Source organism: Suricata suricatta, chromosome 10 (assembly GCF_006229205.1).
Source record: "Suricata suricatta isolate VVHF042 chromosome 10, meerkat_22Aug2017_6uvM2_HiC, whole genome shotgun sequence".
In the NCBI taxonomy this organism is placed as follows: domain Eukaryota; kingdom Metazoa; phylum Chordata; class Mammalia; order Carnivora; family Herpestidae; genus Suricata; species Suricata suricatta.
The window spans coordinates 63946649-63966044 of NC_043709.1; the positions used below are offsets into that span (position 1 = coordinate 63946649).

Sequence of the window (19396 nt, forward strand, 5' to 3'; positions counted from 1 at the left end):
GAGAGAAGGTCTCTATTGTGTAAAACCACTAGAATTCCTGAATATCAGAGCATCTATAAATTCATGACATAAAGCCAAAATGTTCTTTAAAACAGATATGCTGGGGCGCCTGGGTGGCTCAGTCACTTAAGTGTCCAACTTAGTTTCAGCTCAGGTCATGATCTAATGGTTTGTGAGTTTGAGCCCCACATCAGGCTCTGCGTGGACACTGTGGAGCCTGCTTGGGATTCTCTTTCTCTCTCTCTCTCAAAATAAACATATAAACTCAAAAAAATAAAATAGATATGCCAATTTTGCAAGACTTATTCCTAAGATTTTGTTTTTTTTTAATTCAAGTATAATTAATACAGTGTTATATTAGTTTCAGGTATAGAATATAATGATTCAACTCTATACAATTCTTTGTACTTACCAAGATACATGTACCCTTAATTCCCTTTATCTATTTCACCCATTATTTACCCACCCACCTCCACTCTGGGAGATCTGAGATAAAAAATATACAATTTACAATTGCATATTCTGTTTTCCTTTTTCTACATCAATTTAATATCCAGCAATTTTGATGAATTCTTACAGTTTCTCACTTTCTTAGCTTATCTATGTAGATAAAAAAATAATAGTATGGTCTATAAATAACAACCCTTTTTGTAATTTTCATTTCTTGTCTCATTGCACAATGAGAAATTGGCTATTTCTCCAGGAAGACTGGGCTCTTTTTGGTAGGCAGTAGTAGTTAGAAACCAGTATCTAAGAACTAGGTATATTTATTTTTACTGGTGAGTCACTATTTCTAGGTTTTTTTCAGTGGATAGAGTTAGATTTCATTTTTTACAACATGAGATCAAAATAACATCTTCAATTCAAACATAACATTAAAAGGCTTTTTCTTATATAATTCTAAACATGTCTCTCTTCTCTGTACACTAAAAGTTTCAGGTCCTAAAAACATTATTTACTAATTTGCTTTATTCTATAATAGTCAAAAAAATTAATAAACTACAATATTATGAATGATAAAACACTGAATGTAATTTAAGATTTATTTGCAATTCTTTTGTCTTTTTTTTTAAGTTTATTTTTTTATTTTTGAGAGAAAGAGATTGTGCAAGTAGGGGAGAGGCAGAGAGAGTAGAGACAATTCCAAGCAGGCTATGTGTCACTGTCAGCACACAGCCCAATCCTGAGCTTACGTGATATCATGACCTGAGCCAAAATCAAGAGTCAGATGCTTAACTCACTGAGCCACGCAGATGCCCCTTTTTGTCTTTTAAAATATCCCTCTTAAACATGTACAGTAAGAATATTGTGTTCAGAAGTCAGTGGGAAGATTTATTCTAATTCACCCATTCCCTAAAGGTGAAATATTTTTAGAATCTCAACTTTATATAAGATCTCAGCTCCAATTCCTAACCCAGGAAAAGCCTTGGGGCCCTGGGTGGTAAAACCCTTTTGTTATTGAGACTGGAAAAACATATCAGAGTTACCCAGCTCAGACTTAACACTCCGGTTTTTAATGCCTCCTATATTTTTGGCCCCTAGGGATTTCCTTAACTTTTTGCGTTGTGCTATGCATTTTTATTTTATTTTATTATTTATTTGTTTTTTTGTTTGTTTTTTAAAGACAAAGCACGAGCAAGGTAGGGGCAGAGAGAGAGGGAGACACAGAACCTGAAGCAAGCTCCAGGCTTTGACTTGTCAGCACAGAACCCAATGTGGGGACTGAACCCATGAACCACAAGATCATGTCCTGAGCTGAAGTCGGATGCTTAACCAATTGAGCCACCTAGGTGCCCCTATGCTATGCATTTTTAAATCATGCCTGTTGTTTTTCACTCTGTATTTCTAGGTATTTTATAACAGGAATGTTTTCAGGTTCTTCAGTCAACCGTACTGCTTGAAAAGGAAGTACTTTTATATATGAAGAGAAGTAAAGTATTTTGCCTAAGTAATAAGCAGTCTGTATTACAACCTAAGTCTTTTTAGTATACTTGCTTTCCTATCATTCTACCCTTTTTTGTTTGTTTCAGGCTTACTGAACAATGATAAAGTTTAAAACCATCCAAACGGGAAGGTATATAACATGTAACCCAAAGAGGGCTAATTTGTAATATAGATTTTTGAGATGAGCAAAATACTTAAGTACTGATCACTATAAAACTGACTGTAGGTAAAACTTAAGATATTCAATGATAAATGTAAGATTCTGATAACCTAAAACATAAAAGTGTTTATACTATTCAACAATACAGTGTATCTGTGACTCTATAATCAACAATATACTTAGTAAGACAGAGAAGGCACATAAAGCTTTTGTTTTATATTTTTCTCAATAAAACTCATTGAGGATTATATTACTAAAAACACCTAGTTTTCTTCCATAGGAATATTGCTTGTAAGATCTGTTTTTATCCTCTTGCTCTAAACTCTCCTGGACTTAAGAATATTCTCCAAATGAGGGGCACCTGGGTGGCTCAGTCAGTTAAGTTTCTGACTTTGGCTCAGGTCATGATCTCGCAGTTCATGAGTTTGAGCTCCATGTTGGGCTCTGTACTGACAGCGTGGAGCCTGGAGCCCGCAGCCTGCTTCAGATTTTGTGTCTCCCTCTCTTTGCCCTTCCTCTGCTTGCACGCTGTCTCTCCCTCTCTCACAAAAATTAACAAACATGAAAAAAAAAAAAAAGAAACCTCTCCAAATGAATGGAAAGATCCTATTCAAGCTGTTCTTGAAGAATGTTGCCAAATGAGATACACACTTAGCCAAATAAATATTATTTTTTATAATATTAAGTGATATTTATGATGCTAGTTATGCAAGGAAAATCATATTTCACTTTCTAAATGAGTTTATGTAGCCACTGATGCTTTTAGAACCTAAATTTTACTGTGACATTCAAGCTTACTATCCATAGTAAGTAGTCATACCTTCTCTTTCATGTTCTCAAAAGCTCCTCCTTGGGCCAATACAGTATTGGACTGCAAATCAAAAATGAATCCTGATGTATCTGAAAGAATAAGAAGGAAAACATATATTCAACATGATCCAAAACTAGTATGTGATCCATCCACCAAACCTTATCAGCTGCTTTCCTCCCATAAACAACAACTTAGTTTTTCTATTTTGCAAATATATATGTATAATTGATAACTTTCAGTTAAAATTATAAAATTTGATTTTAATTGAAACTGTCAAGAGTTTGAGAAAAACACTAAATATATCAACTATATTAAGCTATCCAGTAATCCTTGATATCTTTAACTATCCTATCTTAATTTACAAGACCTTTTTAAAATGTGGCAAGTAAACTGTTGCCAAAGGTAAAATTTAACACTAATGAATCTGAAAATGTGAGTGAGCCTGAGAGCTTCTGTACCACTATTAATAACAACACATGGAACTAACTTCCATCTTCTAGACTGCACTAAACATACCATGTTCTTAGACTACAAATCCCTGAATACACTCACGTTTGTATCCAGAACACAGTGCTTGATGAAGCAGCGTACCTGAGTTTACACTACCAGCACAATATGGGAAAACTTAGTGCAAATTGACGGATTATAGAAAAGAGTTTAGCTTCCCTGTGCTTATAAAGAAAAGGCGATCTGCAAATTTAGTCAGTGTCTTTACCTGTGACTACATAATCAATGAATTACCTCAGCTTTAACACTTGACAACCTGGTTTTAATCTAATGAGATACAATGGCAAGAAATGGTTAGAATGCTTCTCAAATTCTGATGTGGATAACTTATGATCTGGGGGATCTTACGTTAAAATGTAGGTTCTAGGGTGCCTAGGTGACTCAGTTGGTAAGCATTGGACTGCTGATTTCAACTCAAGTCATGACCTCACACTTTGTGAGATCAAGGCCTGCAGTGGGCTCTGCACTGACAGCATGGAGCCTACTTGGGATTCTTTCTCCCTGTTTCTCTGTCTTTCCCCAACTCGAGCTTGCACTCTCTCTCTCTCTCTCTCTCTCAAAATAAATAAATTTTTTAAAATGCAGGTTCTGAGTCACTAGTTTGGTTTGTGACCTGAGATTTATACTCTCAGGTGGGATCAACACTGCTGATCCAGGCACCATACTTGGGAGTAGCTTGGGGTTAGCATTTCAACAAAGCAAGTAAAAGGAGAAACTTTGAGAAAAGAGGCTGCATGATCTAAATGTTTGTATGCATGTCACCTCCCGCTACTTCCCCCTCCCCCAGCAACACACAGCACTAAATTAATACTGAATTCCTAAAGTGTTAGTGTTATATTATGGTGTTATGCTGTCAGCAGGTGGGGCCTTTGAGAGGTGACTCAGTCACAAGGGTAGAATCTCATGATGGGATTAGAACCCACAGAGCTCTCCAGCCCCTGCCACCATGAGAGGACACAATAGTAGTCTATGACCCAGAAGAGGGCCCTCACTCAACCACGGTGGCACTCTGATCTCACATTTCCAGCTTCCCAAACCGTGAGAAATAAATTTTTGTTGTTTATAAACTACCCAGTCTATTACAGCAGCCCAAACAGAATACAGACAAGGGTATAAAAAAAAAGTAATATTTTAGTACACTTTCCAAATTCTTTTGCTATGATTATAGATGTGTTCTAATTAAGGCTTCTTTTCCAGGATAAAAGGTAAAGCAAATATATATAGTCAAATGCTATAATAGCATTGCATGGTGACAGCTAGTAGCTACACTTGTGGTGAGCACAACATGTTGTATAGACTTGTCAAATCACTATGTTGTATACCTGAAACTAATGTAACTTGTGTGTCAGCTAGACTTCAATTAAAAAATGAATAGGGGTGGGTGGCTCAGTTGGTTGAGCGACTGACTTTGGCTCAGGTCATGATCTCGCAGTTCTTGAGTTCGAGCCCCACATGGGGCTCTGTGCTGACAGCTAGCTCAGAGGCTGGAGCCTGTCTTTGTATTCTGTGTCTCCCTCTCTCTCTGCCCCTCCCCTGGTTCGTGCTCTGTCTCTCAATAATAAATAAATGTAAAAAAATTTTTAAAGATGAATAAATAAACTCTTTTTTAGCTTAATCCTGGTTTTCAAATACTTCCTACTTCCTATGGAAGACTGGTTATTTATAAGTTAGAACGATGACACCATTTTGGTACTAAAAGTGGAATAAAGGATATGAATAGAGTCAATGTAATTCCAAGAAAAACTATGCTTGCCAATTACCAATAAGACTGTGAATTCATTCAGATTTAACTTCTGTAATACTGGTAGTTTTGAGACTGTTACTTAAGTTAAAAATTAGGTTGCGCTTACCACAAACCCAGTATTTAAGCCTGAGTTTTCTAGATGACTACATAAAACGGTTAATTCTCAATTATCTTTGTTAACTGAAAAGAAACACAGTATATAAAGATGAAAATCCTATACAGTCAAAATACTATCCCAGCAACTTAACTTAACTGCTATAGGTTTGTCAAATGATTTAACTTGGAGGTTATAAATACTCTCCTCCAAAGACATATTAATGAGTAATGAGATGATACAAAGGACATCAATAATCTTATTAAAGAAATCAAATCATCAACCTCTTTTAAGGAAATGAGGGGACAGTAAAAGAAAAACAGCATTTTGGGGCCTGTATTTAAATGAACTATTAGTATTACTAGCTTCTTATACATCATATAACACTTTATTTTTTCCTTTTTTTAAATGATTACTTATTCATTCAGAGAGAGTGCACAATTGCATGTGAGGGAGGGGCAGAGAGAGAGAGAGAGAGAGAGAGAGAGAGAGAGAGAGAGAGAATCCCAAGCAGTCTCCATACTCAGAGTGAAGCTCGACGCAGGGCTTGATCAGATCGTGATCTGAAATGTTAAGAGTCAGACGCTTAACCGACTGAGCCACCCAGGAGCCCTCATTTTTTCCCTGTAACAACACATTAGATGAGACAAAGTACAAGGAAAATTAAGATTAGTTCTGTGAACACCTTCAGCTATTGCCCCCGCAATTAGCATAAGTATTATTACAATTTATCTGTCATACATACCAGTTAGGATAATGATTAAAAATACATAAAGCAGCCAGGATCCCAGTAGGAAACAAATGGCACACTCAAAGTGGGGAATCTAAGGAGAGTTTAATAAAGGGACTGTTTTTGACTCTTTCATCTTTGTTTCATCTGGTATGGAGAGGGCCAGAGGACTGTAGCCACGACCTCTGGTCAAAAGACAAAGTAAGCCCATAGTGACCGCACTCGGGGAAAGATTGGGAAATAAATATAACTACCTCACTCATCTCCTTGCCTCTGAGCTCCCGCCTGTGTTGCCTAATGGCCAAACCCAAAGAGAAGCCCAAGGGCAAGAGAGCCATTGAAGTACTCCACCATACAGGTCAGCCTCCCAGGGTACAAATGCCAAGTTCATATTTATATTCTAAATCATAAGTTCAGCAAAACAAAAAAGCGATAATTTAACATCTTAACTTGCCTACTCATCAGCTTATGTTGCCTCTTTTAACTTAACCCAACAACTCAAGTACACTCAAAACCTTGCTTCAATGATCTGGAACTTAAGTGCCCCTCAGCATTATAAAGTCATTTTTAGTTTCCACCTTTAGCTCAGATCATGATCTCATGGTTTCTTGGGTTCCAGCCCCTCATCGGGCTCTGTGCTGACAGCTAGCTCAGAGCCTGGAACCTGCTTGGGAATCTGTATCTCCCTCTCTCTCTCTGACCCTTCTCTGCTCGCACTCTCCCTGTCTCTCAAAAATAAATTTAAAAAACATTAAAAAAAAATAAAATAAATTATAAGGAAGTTTAGTCTCATGATTTCCTCATATCCTTTATGAGTCTTATGTAAGAGTAGATTTAACTGCGTTTTCTTTAAGAGAGGGACACAAAACTTGAGAGACTATTGAATACTGAAAAACTGAGGGTTAGAGGGGGTGGGGGGAAAAGAGGTGGTGGTGATGTAGAAGGGCACTTGTAGGGAAGAGCACTGGGTGTTGCATGGAAACTAAATTGACAATAAACTACTTAAAAAAAATAAAATACAACCATCATCATAATTTATAAAAATTAAAATCAAGGATGTTTTTGACCTAAAAATAAATAAATAAATAAATAAACCTTACTACTAGTAAAAAAAAAAAAAAAAAGAAGAAGAACCACCTCAGAAGTTTCTTGGAATTATTTCAAATAGCATACATTTAGGAACATTTTGGATAAAGTATGTTATTTACAGTGTCACTGATATATTTGTAAATGTTGCAGGCTTTGCTATTATTGTTTTTCCTGGCTTCAAAAATCGGGCAAAAGTCGTTTAAAGCACTGAGGATTACAGAGAAATAGATGAGTCTGATTACACCATGTGTCACACCAAACTTGAACAAGTTTTTAATTGAGGTATAATTGACAGATATATAAAACACTATATTAGCTTCAGGTGTACATTGTAATGGTTCACTATTTATATATATTGTGAAATGACCACCACAATAAGTCTAGTTAACATCTGTCACCATACAGCGCTACAAAATTCTTTTTTTTGACAAGAACACTTAAGATCAACTCTCATAGCAACTTACAAATATGCAATACAGATTATTAACTAGAGCCACCATGCTGCATATTATACCCTCAGGATTTACTTTTTTTTTTATAATTGGAAGTCTGTACCCCACCCCCTGTAACCATCAATCTGTTCTCTTTATCTACAAGCTTGTTTTTTGTTTTGTTTTTTAAGATATCACATATAAGTGAGATCATATGATATTTGTCTTTCTCTGACTTATTCATTTGGCATAATGCCCTCAAGGTCTATTCATATATGTCATAAATGGTAAGATTCCCTTCTCTTTATGGCTAAATGATGAATTTCCCTTTTTTTTTTTTTTAAGTGGATTTCATTTTGAGAGAGAGAGAGAGAGAAAGCATGAGTGGGGGAGGAGCAGAGAGAATCCCAAGCAGGCTTTGCACTGCCCTCACAGAGTCTGATATGGGACTCTATGTGGGGCTCAAACTCATGAACCCTGAGATCATGACCTGAGCTGAAGATGGATGCTTAACCGACTGAGCCACCCAGACGCCTTCCTTTGTTTTAATGCTGAGTAATATTTCTGTGTGTGTGTGTGTGTGTGTGTGTGTGTGTGTGTGTGTTTGTGTACACACACATTTTCTTTATCCATTCATCCATGGACACTTAACGGTTGTTTTAATATCTTAGCTATTGTAAATAATATTGCAATAAACATGTGGGTACATGTATCTTTTCAAGTTAGTGTTTTTTTTGTTGTTGTTGGATAAATACCAAAGTGGAATTGCTGGATCACATGGTAGTTCTATTTTTAATTTCTTGAGGAACTTCCATACTGTTTTCCATAGTCACTATACCATTTACATTTATACCAATAGTGTGCAAGGGTTTCCTTCTCTCCACATCCTTGCCAATGCTTGTTATTTCCCATCTTTTTGATAATAGCCATTCTAACAGGTGTGAGGTGGTATCTCATTTGTGGTTTTGAATTGCATTTCCTTGATGATCAGTGATGTTGAACTCCTTTTTATGTATCTGTTGACCATCTATAAGTCTTCTTTGGAGTTGAATATGTACCTTAAACTTTGAAACACAATTCTGTTAATTTATAATTTAACCTGAAGACCATATTATATTGAATATTTTATAATTCATTTGGTTAAAAGGTCTGATTATATTCATACCTATCAGAATGATCACCAATAAAAGGAAGGAAGGAAGGAGGGAAGGAAGGAAGGAAGGAAGGAAGGAAGGAAGAAAGGAAGACAAGTGACAACAAGCAGATGGAGAAATTGGAATCCTCATACATTGCTCGTGGGGACATCAAATGGCAGAGCTGCTGTAAAAAGCTATATGGTGGTTCCTTAAATAATTAAACATAGAATTATCATAAGACTAAGCAATTCCACTTCTGACTATATACACAAAAGAACTGAAAGCAGCAACCTGAGCAAATATTTATACACCCATGTTCATAGCAGCATTATTCATAATAGCCAACATATAGAAATATCTCTTAAGTATCCACATCGATGATGAATAAAGAAAATGTCAAGTGTGTACACACACACACAATGCACTATTATTCAGCATTAAAAAGGAAGGAAATTCTGACATACACTCCAATATGGATGAACTTTGAAAACATTATGCTAAGTAAAATTATGCCAGTCACAAAATTACAAATACTATATGAATAATCAAATTAATAAAGAAAGGTCATGGTTGCTAGGAGCTAAGGGGAAAGAGGAAACAGTAAGTGACTGTTTAATAGGTACAGAGTTTCAGTTTGGAAAGATGAAAAAGTTGTAGAGATAAACAGTGGTGATGGTTACACAGAATGTGAATGTACTTAAAGCCACTGAACTGTACACTTAGAAATGGTTAAAACAGTAAATTTTATATAAATTTTACCATAAATAAATCTTTTTTTTTTTTTACAGTTTTAAGTTTATTTATTTTGAGAGAGAAAGAGAGGATGTGGGAGGGGCAGAGAGAGGAGGTAGAAGAGAATCCCAAGCAAGCTCTACAATGTCAGCACAGATCTGGCCAGATGCAAGGCTTGAACCCTAAAACCCTGAGATCATGACCTGAGCTGAAATCAAGAGTCTGATGCTTAACTGACTGAGCCACCCAGGTGGCCCAGAAATAAATTAAAAGAAATTTCCGATCATAAAAGATGTTAAGAAAATAGCATTTTTTTCTAGTGTAAATTTTAAAATGTAAGGATCCCTAACTGAGATTCCAAATTAATTCCTGAAATAAATATTTGGTAAACACCTACCATGAATCAAGTTAGCCACTAAGGATACAATGGTGAATAAGACATCTATGGTTCCTGCTCTCTTAGGTATTACAGTCTAGTGCAAGAGACCAGTAAAAAATAAATAGCTATCTCAATATAAGAGCAACTCTATATTAGTTTATTAAATTGAACAGTACTAAATACATATACTGGCCCGCCATAATAACACTATTATGTGGTAGAGATTATTAAATGCTCTACCGCTTAGGATCTAAAAAAGGTTTAGCAGAGTTAATATTATGAACACACAATAAGGCTTTCTGAAAGTACTGAAGTTAAATTCAATCATTATGAACAGATTGTCTGCTTCAGAGAAGAAAACTGTCCCCCAAATTTCAGATTGCTTACAGTAGAGAGAACCATAGGAGGGGCTCAAACCCAGGTATGGAATAAGTCTAAGGATTCTTATAGGAGCTACTGAATTTGTATCTTTGAATTCAACAACTAAAAACTTATGATTTTAGTTTATGTTTTTCCATTAACATAGATGATGGTAAATTACTCTTTTATCCCTTCTGACAAGTGAAGAGAAATATCTAGGAGGGAATTATAATCCCTCCCAGAATACTTTTACATTGATAATAAAATCAGTCATGGTACCATTTTTCACCCGAAATCATACAATGAGAAACCTAGAGCAGAATCGAGGACAGACTCCAAGCTTAAAGCTATGCAACATTAGTGCTGTAACTCACCACACACTAGTTCTCAAGTTGCCATTATTTTACCAGTACCTTGGTCTATCATCTTTCTTCTAAGGATCTCAGGTTCTTGTTATTACTCACTGATATTCCTTACACATGCATAAAACAAGTTGGATAACAAAATTATTCATACTTCACCATGGTCAAAGAGAGGCCATAGAGGTTGAGATCTTCCAATTAAATGCAGGTAAGCCCACAGGAAGGAAGCTTAGATGTACAGATAACCTAATAAGGGTGATATCACTTGTCATATTTTCTCAAACTAGATCAGATTCTTCTTAAAAATTAAAAGGTAGGGTTGCCTGGGTGGCTCAGTTGGTTGAGTGACTGACTCTTGATTCCGGCTCAGGTCATGTATGATCCCAGGGTCATGGGATCAAGCCATGAATCAGGCTCCATACTGGGCATGGAGCCTGCTTGGGATTCATTCTCTCATTTCTCACGCTCGCTCACTCTCTCTCTCTCTGTCTCTCGTTCTCTCCCCCTCCCTCCTTTTTAGTCCCTTCCCCTACTCGCATGTGTGCACACACACTCTCTGAAATTAAAAAATCAGTTAAAAATTTAAAAAAGAATTAGACTCAAGAATTTAAGTGCCAATTCTTCCAGAAGTATATCTCACGAACAATTAAATAACCTAAAGTTCTCTTTTAGCCTGAACACAACCTATACTCAATCACCTAAAAGAAAACCAGTGTCTTGAAAATTGTTTTTTCTCATGCCAATTGAGAATACTGCACATATAAGTCACCAATAAAATGGCAAATAGAATTCAGTTTCTTCCTTGTGCACTAATGACAAATATGGGGACAGGAGTTATATAAATGTGACTGCAAAGAAAAGAAAGTCACTTTCGCAGACATGACTAGCTAAAGCCTATGGTGTATTCGCAACCTCAAAACTGAAGAGGCCATCAACTTCAATTTCTGAGGTAAATTTTCTATTCTGCCAATTTACCACCTAAGCTTGGAAGAATTATGACTGTTTGGGTAAGAAAAAAGGTATATATAAAAGATAAAGAGAATGTGTAAGTAATGAAAAATCAAACTTGGAAGGGAAGCAAATCCTAACTGCAAAATTTAGAAAAACAACTATATCAAAATGCGATTTTTTAAAAGATATCTAGTCTGCTTTAAGTAATTCTACTATGGAGTACTGTTATAGTCTTCTGGAATGCTAACACTTTTTTATATTTAGTTCTTTAAAAGTTATTTAAGAAAATTCCATCTTGGTTGCCAGTGGCCAAATACAAAAATCTTCCCATGAGATTGCAAGGACACAGATTTACAGTGTCATCAACTGGCCTTCCCAGGCATCTCAGACGACAATGCTATGGTTTACAGGTTCGGGAAAATCCACACTTCAACAACCAATCTGCTAAGTGGGTCTTCAATGGAAGAAAACAGCCTTATATTTCCCTGCTATTTCTCCTACATTTATCATACAGTCTTAACTGTAAATCTTTGTACTCTGTTCCTTTGAGTGCTTCTTCAACTACATTCTGAAGGATGTTGTGCTTCTTCTTACAAGACAAAGAAATTACACTGGGAAATTTCCAAACTTCTAGAATGAGTTTTGATTTTTCCAGGTAGACCTTGCTAGAAAATCAGGGTTTTTATTAAAGACACAAATGAGCAATTAAATCCTACCTTACTCATACCACTAGATTTTCCTAGGTTTTCATCAAGTGCAAATTGTTTGTTTGGGTTTTTTTTGAGAGACAGGGAGAGACAGAAAGAGAGTGCACGCACACACACAACGCTTGCCAGAGGAAGGGGAAGACAGAAAGGGGGAGGGGCAGGCAGAAAGGGGGAGGGAGGGAGGGAGAGAGGGAGAGGGAGAGGGAGAGGGAGAGAGAGAGAGAGAGAGAGAGAGAATGAGAATATACCAAGCAGGCTCCCTGCTGTCAGGGCAAAGCCCAAAACAGGGCTCGAACTCACGCAACCATGAGATCATGACCTGAGCCAAAGTCAAGAATCAGATGCTTAACTGAATAAGCTACCCCGGAGCCCCCAGAATAAACTTCTAATTTTAAGTTACAAAAATTCTTGAGGGGTTCATTTAAAAGGTTTACTGGTTCAAATAATAATTCTGTTGATTCCTCTACAAATGGTGATTGGTTAGGAAATTCAGTCCACCTTTCCAAATCTTCTTAGTAATCTATCCTAGACAATAGCCAGGAGGCAATGATACTTATTTTAATGCCCCACCTCTTCTGTCTCAATGTCATCTTTCATTAGTTTGGAATTAGTTCTCCCACATATGAAATGAAATACATAGTTTAAAAAAAAATTCTTTCCTACTTATTACTGCCCTACAGATTCTTAGGAATTCTACCAGCTTTTCCAGGAAAAAAATCCTCCATTTCATAAAATAAAGAGAACTGTGATTTTTTTTTTTTTTAAAAGAAGGCAAAGAGGCTTCTAAGTGGCTCAGTTGATTAAGCACCTGACTCTTGATTTCAGCTCTGGTCATGATCCCAGGTTTGTGGGATCAAGCCCCACATTGGGCTGAGTGTGGGGCCTGCTTGGGATTTTCCTTCTCTCCTTCTGCCCCCCTCCTCCACTCACTTTCTCTAAAATAAAAAATAAATAAAATAAAAGACACAGATTTTCAATTACTAAGATCAACTGCATACTCTTTGCTGATCCTAGGTAATCTCTGACCTAATGTCTTATTCACAAAATCTTGTATGTAGTTCCAAGGTTTACATGAATTCAAACAGTTGCTTAGAAAATTATGAAGCCACATGATGACTATTATGACATCTTACAGCAAACTTTCAAGCTTTTCAATGGAATGGGGCACTAAATAGAATAACAATTAAATATTTAGTTAAATCTTTACTTCTGGTAGTGAGAAAAACTCATATGAGTTTTATGTTTCTTTTGAGTAATCTCTCCTTGCCTTTGGGGACAGGGAAAAATAAATTGTAATGAGACTAAAAGATGGACAGCCAGTAAAAACAGGGGAAAAAAGAGAAATCAAGGCATTTGGGTAATCTAAAAACCAGAAAAATCAGTCTGTAAATGAATCAAGTCTTATAAAATACCTCTGTGTGAGTTGTTCACTTAAACATATGAAGAAAAACAGTGTCAGCTAATTAGAGCCTATTTCAGTCTCTCTTACAAGTCAACCCCTCATTTATAGATTTCAGTAAAATTTCTCTATTTAGTGAGATTGTTAATTTCTAGATGTCATAGTTCTGGGCTTAAAAGTGGATTGGGTGAACTGAATGCATTATTTTTTTTAAGTTTATTTTTGGCAGGGGAGGGGCAGAGAGAGAATCCCAGGCAGGCTTTGCACTGTCAGCAGAGAGCTGGATGTGGGGATCAAACTCACAAACCGTGAGATCATGACCTGACCTGAAATCAAGATTCAGACACTTAACTCAGACACCTGGTACACTCTTTATTCTTTTTTAAATGTTTATTTAAAAGAGAGAGAATACCAAGCAGGCTCCACACTGTCAGAGCAAAGTCCAACCGACAGCCTGGTCCCACCAACCTCAAGATCGTGACCTGAGCTGAAATCAAGACTTGGATGCTTAACTGGCTGAGCCATCTGGAGGCCCCTGAATGCACTATTTTTTAAAAAAATTAGTTCCTACTCCTTACTGTCCTTCAGATTCTCAAGCATTCTACCAGCTATCTCAGGAAAGAAACTCAATTCCAGTAAGTCAATTAAATTAAAACATTTAAGAACTATGATATTTAAAAATCAAAGAAATCTTCGATTACTAAGCTCAACAGACTAGCTGGTAGAATTGCTGAGAATCTGAAGGAGAATGAGAAGGAAATAATTTTTTTAAGCTGTGTGTTTCATTTCATATGTAGTAGAAATAATTTCGGTTTAAAACTTATTTTTTATTTATTTTGAGGGCGTGCACACAAGCGCAAGTTGGGGAGGAGCAGAGAGGGAAAGAGAGAATCCCAAGCAGGCTCCATGCTGTCAGGCAGAGCCCAATGCAGGGCTCAATGTCACAAACTGTGAGATCATGACATGAGCTGAAATCAAGGGCCAGTTAACCAACTGAGCCCATCAGGCACCCCTAATTTCAGTCTAAAAAAATTTTTTTTTAATTTATGTTTATGAGAGAGAGAGAGAGAGAGAGACACACACACAGACAGACATAGCACAAGCAGGGGAAGGGCAGAGAGAGGGAGACACAGAATCTGAAGCAGTCTCCAGGCTCTGAGCTGTCAGCACAGAGCCCGACGCGGGGCTTGAACCCACAAACCATGAGATCATGACTTGAGCCAAAGTCAGATGTTTAACCAACTGAGCCACCCAGGTGCCCCTCTAATTTTAGTTTAGATCTGAGAGATAGTCTTTTGTCACTGTAAGAGACTGCTTTGGATGATCCTTTTAGCACTGTAAAACAGTATTATCTTCCCTTTCCAACCCATCCCATTTCCTGTGCTTAAGGTACAGAAATGAACAAGTAATCCTAATTCTATGCTCTGTCTCCAAAAAAAACGACATCCTTTCTCATAAAACCATAGCACTGCAAACTGTCACTCTTTACTCATTAACTTTCATGCAAATAAGAATTAAATGTTTCTTCTTTCTTAAACCTGAAAAATTTTTAATCAATTATTTACTTTGATTATAAATATTTCTACATCCATGTAATTGTTATAATTACAACAAGGTATACATTAGCTTTTAAGTGTTATACTTGTGAAAGTAAGACACACATTACCTAAGTAACATACTTGTTTAGGTCCATTCTGTCCTAATAAAACATCTTAAAAATTTTTTTTTATTGTGAAATATAACAGATTTACAGTGCATAGACACATAAAGTATCACAGCTTGACAATTTATCACAAACACTCAATACTACTACCCAGGTTAGAGAAATAAAAGTGCCAGTATCCCTCCATTAATATCTCTCACCATTCACCAAAGGCATGATTCTCCAAACTTTTCTTCATAGCTGATACCACTGAAGAAGACATACCTAAATATTATTATATAGTTTTATCTATAAAATGAAAAATTCTGTATTTTATTTTTGGTGCCACAGGTTGTTTTGCTCAACACTGTGTTTGTAAGATTCATGCATGTTTTTGCAAACAAATATAGTTTGGTCATTTTCCTTGAATATTTCATTGTATGATTATGCCATTGTTTATTTATCTATTTTGCTGAACAACTGATGGGTAAATGGTGAACAGTTGGGCTGTTCGCTAGACAAATGATAGACCATTGGCTTGCTGCTAGCTTTTGGCCAATACAAACAATGCTGCTTTGAATATTCTTGTATAAGGCTCTTGGTGGCTTGGGAATGCACTTCTGTTGAATACTCAAAAACAGACCTAGTCTTAAGTTATGCATATCTTCGATACGAGTACATACGTTAAACAGCTTCTCGAAGTAGCTATACTGATTTAAACTTCCACTAGTAGTTTTTGAAAGTCTTACTCCATATACTCAACATTCTTGGTATTGTTAATCTTTTTTAATTTTAGCCATTCCAGTACAAAGAGAAGTAGTATCTCATTGTTTCAATTTTCATTTCACGTATTTCTTTTTATTTTACTTTAATTTTTTAATGTTTATTTATTTCTGAAAGAGAGACAAAGCAAGAGTGAGGGAGGGGCAGAGAAGGTGGGAGACACAGAATCCTAGCCGGGCTCTGTGCTGACAGCACAAAGCCCGACATGGGGCTTGAACTCACGAACTGAGAGATCATGGCCTGAGCTGAAGTCAGATGTTTAACTGACAGCCAACCAGGCACCCCATCTTTTTTTTTTTAATTTTTAATGTTTATTTTTGAGAGGAGAGAGAGAAACAGAGAGAGAGGAAGGGAGGGAGATAGTGATAGCAGAGGAGGGGAAGAGAGGGGACAGGAAAATCTAAGGCAGGCTCTGTGCTATCAGTGCTCAAGCCCACAAACCATGAGATTATGACATGAGCCGAGTCTGATGCTTAACTAACAGAACCACCCAGGTGCCCCTCACCTATTTCTAAAGAGAATGAGTGCCTTCACATGTGTTATTAGCCACGTTGCTAGCCTCTTCCCTGACAATGCCTACTCATGCTCCTATTTGGGGGAAGAATTGTCTGTTTCTTTGTATCATGTTTAAATAATTTTTATTATTTTTAAAATTATTATTTTTAAAAATTATTTAAACATGATACAAGTTTCTTCTCCCATTCTGTGACTTGCCTGTTAGCTCTCCTAAATGCCCCTTTCAATGAATAGAAATTCTTAATTTTAATGTAATAATGCATTGACATTAATTCTTTTCCTTTATGATTGTTTCACTTTATTTTTTTTTATTTCAGGAGAATTCAGTGACTCATCACTTATATATAACACCCAGTGTTCATTCAAACCAGTGCCCTCCCTAGTGCCCATTTAGTCCATCCCTCCACCCAACACCCTTCCAGCAAACCTCAGTTTGTTCTCTGTATTTAAGAGTCTCTTGGGGTGCCTGGGTGGCTCAGTCAGCTAAACGTCTGGCTTCAGCTCAGGTCATGATCTCACAGTTCGTGGGTTCGAGCCCCGTGTCAGGCTCTGTGCTGACAGCTAGCTCAAAGCCTGGAGCCTGCTTCAGATTCTGTGTCTCCCTCTCTCTCTGACCCTCCCCTGATCGCGCTCTCTGTTTCTCAAAAATCAATTAAAAAAAAATTTTTTAAGTCTCTTATGGTTTGCCTCCCTCTCTCTTAAATCTTATTTTTCCTTCCCTTCCCCTATTTGTTTTCTTTTTTTAAATGTTTATTTATTTTTGAGAGGGGGGGACACACACAGAATGCAAGAGGGGGAAAGGCAAAGTGAAAGGGAGACACAGAATCTGAAGCAGGTTCTAGGCTGTCCCATAGAGCCTGATGTGGGGCTTGAACTCATGAATGATGAGATCATCACCTGAGCCAAAGTCAGATGCTTAACTGACTGAGCTACCTAGGCGCCCTCATCTGTTTTGTTTCTTAAATTCCACATATGACTGAAATCATGTTAATCTTTCTCATACTGATTTATTTCACTTAGCATAGTACACTCTAGCTCCATCCACATTGTTTCAAATGGCAAGATTTCATTCTCTTTGATTTCTGAGTAATATTCCATTGTGTGTGTATACACACACCCCCCCCCCCACATCTTTATCCATTCATCAGTTGATGGACATCTGGGCTCTTTCCATACTTTGGCTATTTGTTGAAAGTATTATAAACACTGGGATGCATGTGCCCCTTCAAATCTGTATTTTTGTATCCTTTGGATAATATCTAGTGGTGCAACTGCTGGGTCACAGGGTAGCTCTATTTTTAATTTTCTGAGGAACCTCCATACTGTTTTCCAGAGTGGCTGCACCAGTTTGCATTCCTACCCAACAGTGCAAAAAGGTTCCCCTTTCTCGGCATCCTCGTCATCAACATCTGTTGTTTCCTGAATTGTTTATTTTAGCCACTCTGACAAGTGAGGTGGCATCTCATTCACTGTGGTTTTGATTTGTATTTCCCTGATGATGAGTGATGTTGGACAGTTTTTCATGTACGTTAGCCATCTGGATGTCTTCTTTGGAAAAGTGTTTGTTCATGTTTTTTGCTCATTACTTCACTGAATTACGTGTTTTCTGGGTGTTACAGATTTTGTATATTAACTCTTTATCTGCTATGTCATTTGCAAATATCTTCTCCCATTCCATCATTTGCCTTTTAGTTTGGTAGACTGTTCCCTTTGCTGTGCAGAAGGTTTTTATCTTGGTAAGGTCCCAATACTTCATTTTTGTTTTTGTTTCCCTGGTCTCTGGAGACATGTCTAGTAAGAAGTTACTGCAGCCTAGGTCAAAGAGGTTGTTGTGTCTTTTTTCTTGTAGGATTTTGATGGTTTCCTGTCTTACATTTAAGTCTTTCATCCATTTTGAGTTTATTTTTGTGTATGGCATAAGAAAGTGGTCCAGATTCATTCTTGTGCATGTTGTTGTCCAGTTTTCCCAATACCATTTGCTGAGAGAACTGTCTTTTTTCCCATTGGATATTCTTTCCTGCTCTGCCAAAGATTAGTTGGCCATATATTTGTGGGTCCATTTCTGGGTTCTCTATTTACTGTTTCATTGATTTATGTGGCTGTTCTTGTGCCAGTTATGATTAGTGCTTTTTATGTCCATTTAAAAACTCCTTCCCTGAGATAATGTTTGAAACTTGCTTCAAAATAATCCACTGAGGGGGCACCTGGGTGGCTCAGCCAGTTGGGCATCTGACTTTGGCCCAGGTCATGATCTCATGCTTCATGGGTTTGGGCCCCACGTTGGGCTCTGTGCTGAGAGCTTGGAGCGTGGAGCCTGCTTCAGATTCTGGGTCTTCCTCTTTCTGCCCCTCCCCTGCTTGCACTCTGTCTTCCCAAAATAAATAAACATTAAACAAATTTTTTTAATAATCCACTGAGGATGGGTAGAAGTATAGACAAAAAAGATTGGCCATGTGTTAATTATTGGACCTGAGTCATGAGTATTTGGGAGTTCACTGTATTACTTTACTTTCTCAGCTTAAAAGTTTCAAAGACAAATTAAAAGAAAATAAATGTTATTAAAAACTCCTGGAACTTTTAAGTGATTATAGCAAGGTTGCAGGATACAAGGTTAATATGCAAAAGTCAATCACTTTCCCATATGAAAGCAATAAACAAGTTTTTTGAATTTGAAATAAAAAACACAATACCATTTACATTACCATCTCCCAAAGTGAAATACTTTCATATAAAACTAACAAAGTATGCATAAGACATATATGAGGAAAACTATAAAACTCTGAAAAAAAATGAAAGAACTAAATAAAAGGAGAGCTATTCTATGTTTGTAAATAGGAAGACTTGACATTGATAAGATGTCAGTTCCTACCAACTTGGTCTATAGACTATATACAATCCCAATCAAAATGGCAGCAACTT

At 36.9% G+C, this 19396-nt stretch overlaps 1 protein-coding gene across 4 annotated transcripts in view; it reads right to left on the minus strand.

Moving 5' to 3' along the window:
- The window catches only part of SPATS2 (spermatogenesis associated serine rich 2), a 147500-nt gene that overhangs the window by 41533 nt on the left and 86571 nt on the right, over nucleotides 1-19396 (minus strand). For 3 of the 4 annotated variants that reach the window (XM_029955236.1, XM_029955237.1, XM_029955239.1), the window contains one exon: nucleotides 2925-3004. In XM_029955236.1, the coding sequence (XP_029811096.1) occupies nucleotides 2925-3004 (80 nt within the window). Of the gene's footprint in view, nucleotides 1-2924; nucleotides 3005-3770; nucleotides 3790-19396 lie in introns of those variants that run through there. The other variant, XM_029955238.1, reaches the window with a different exon arrangement.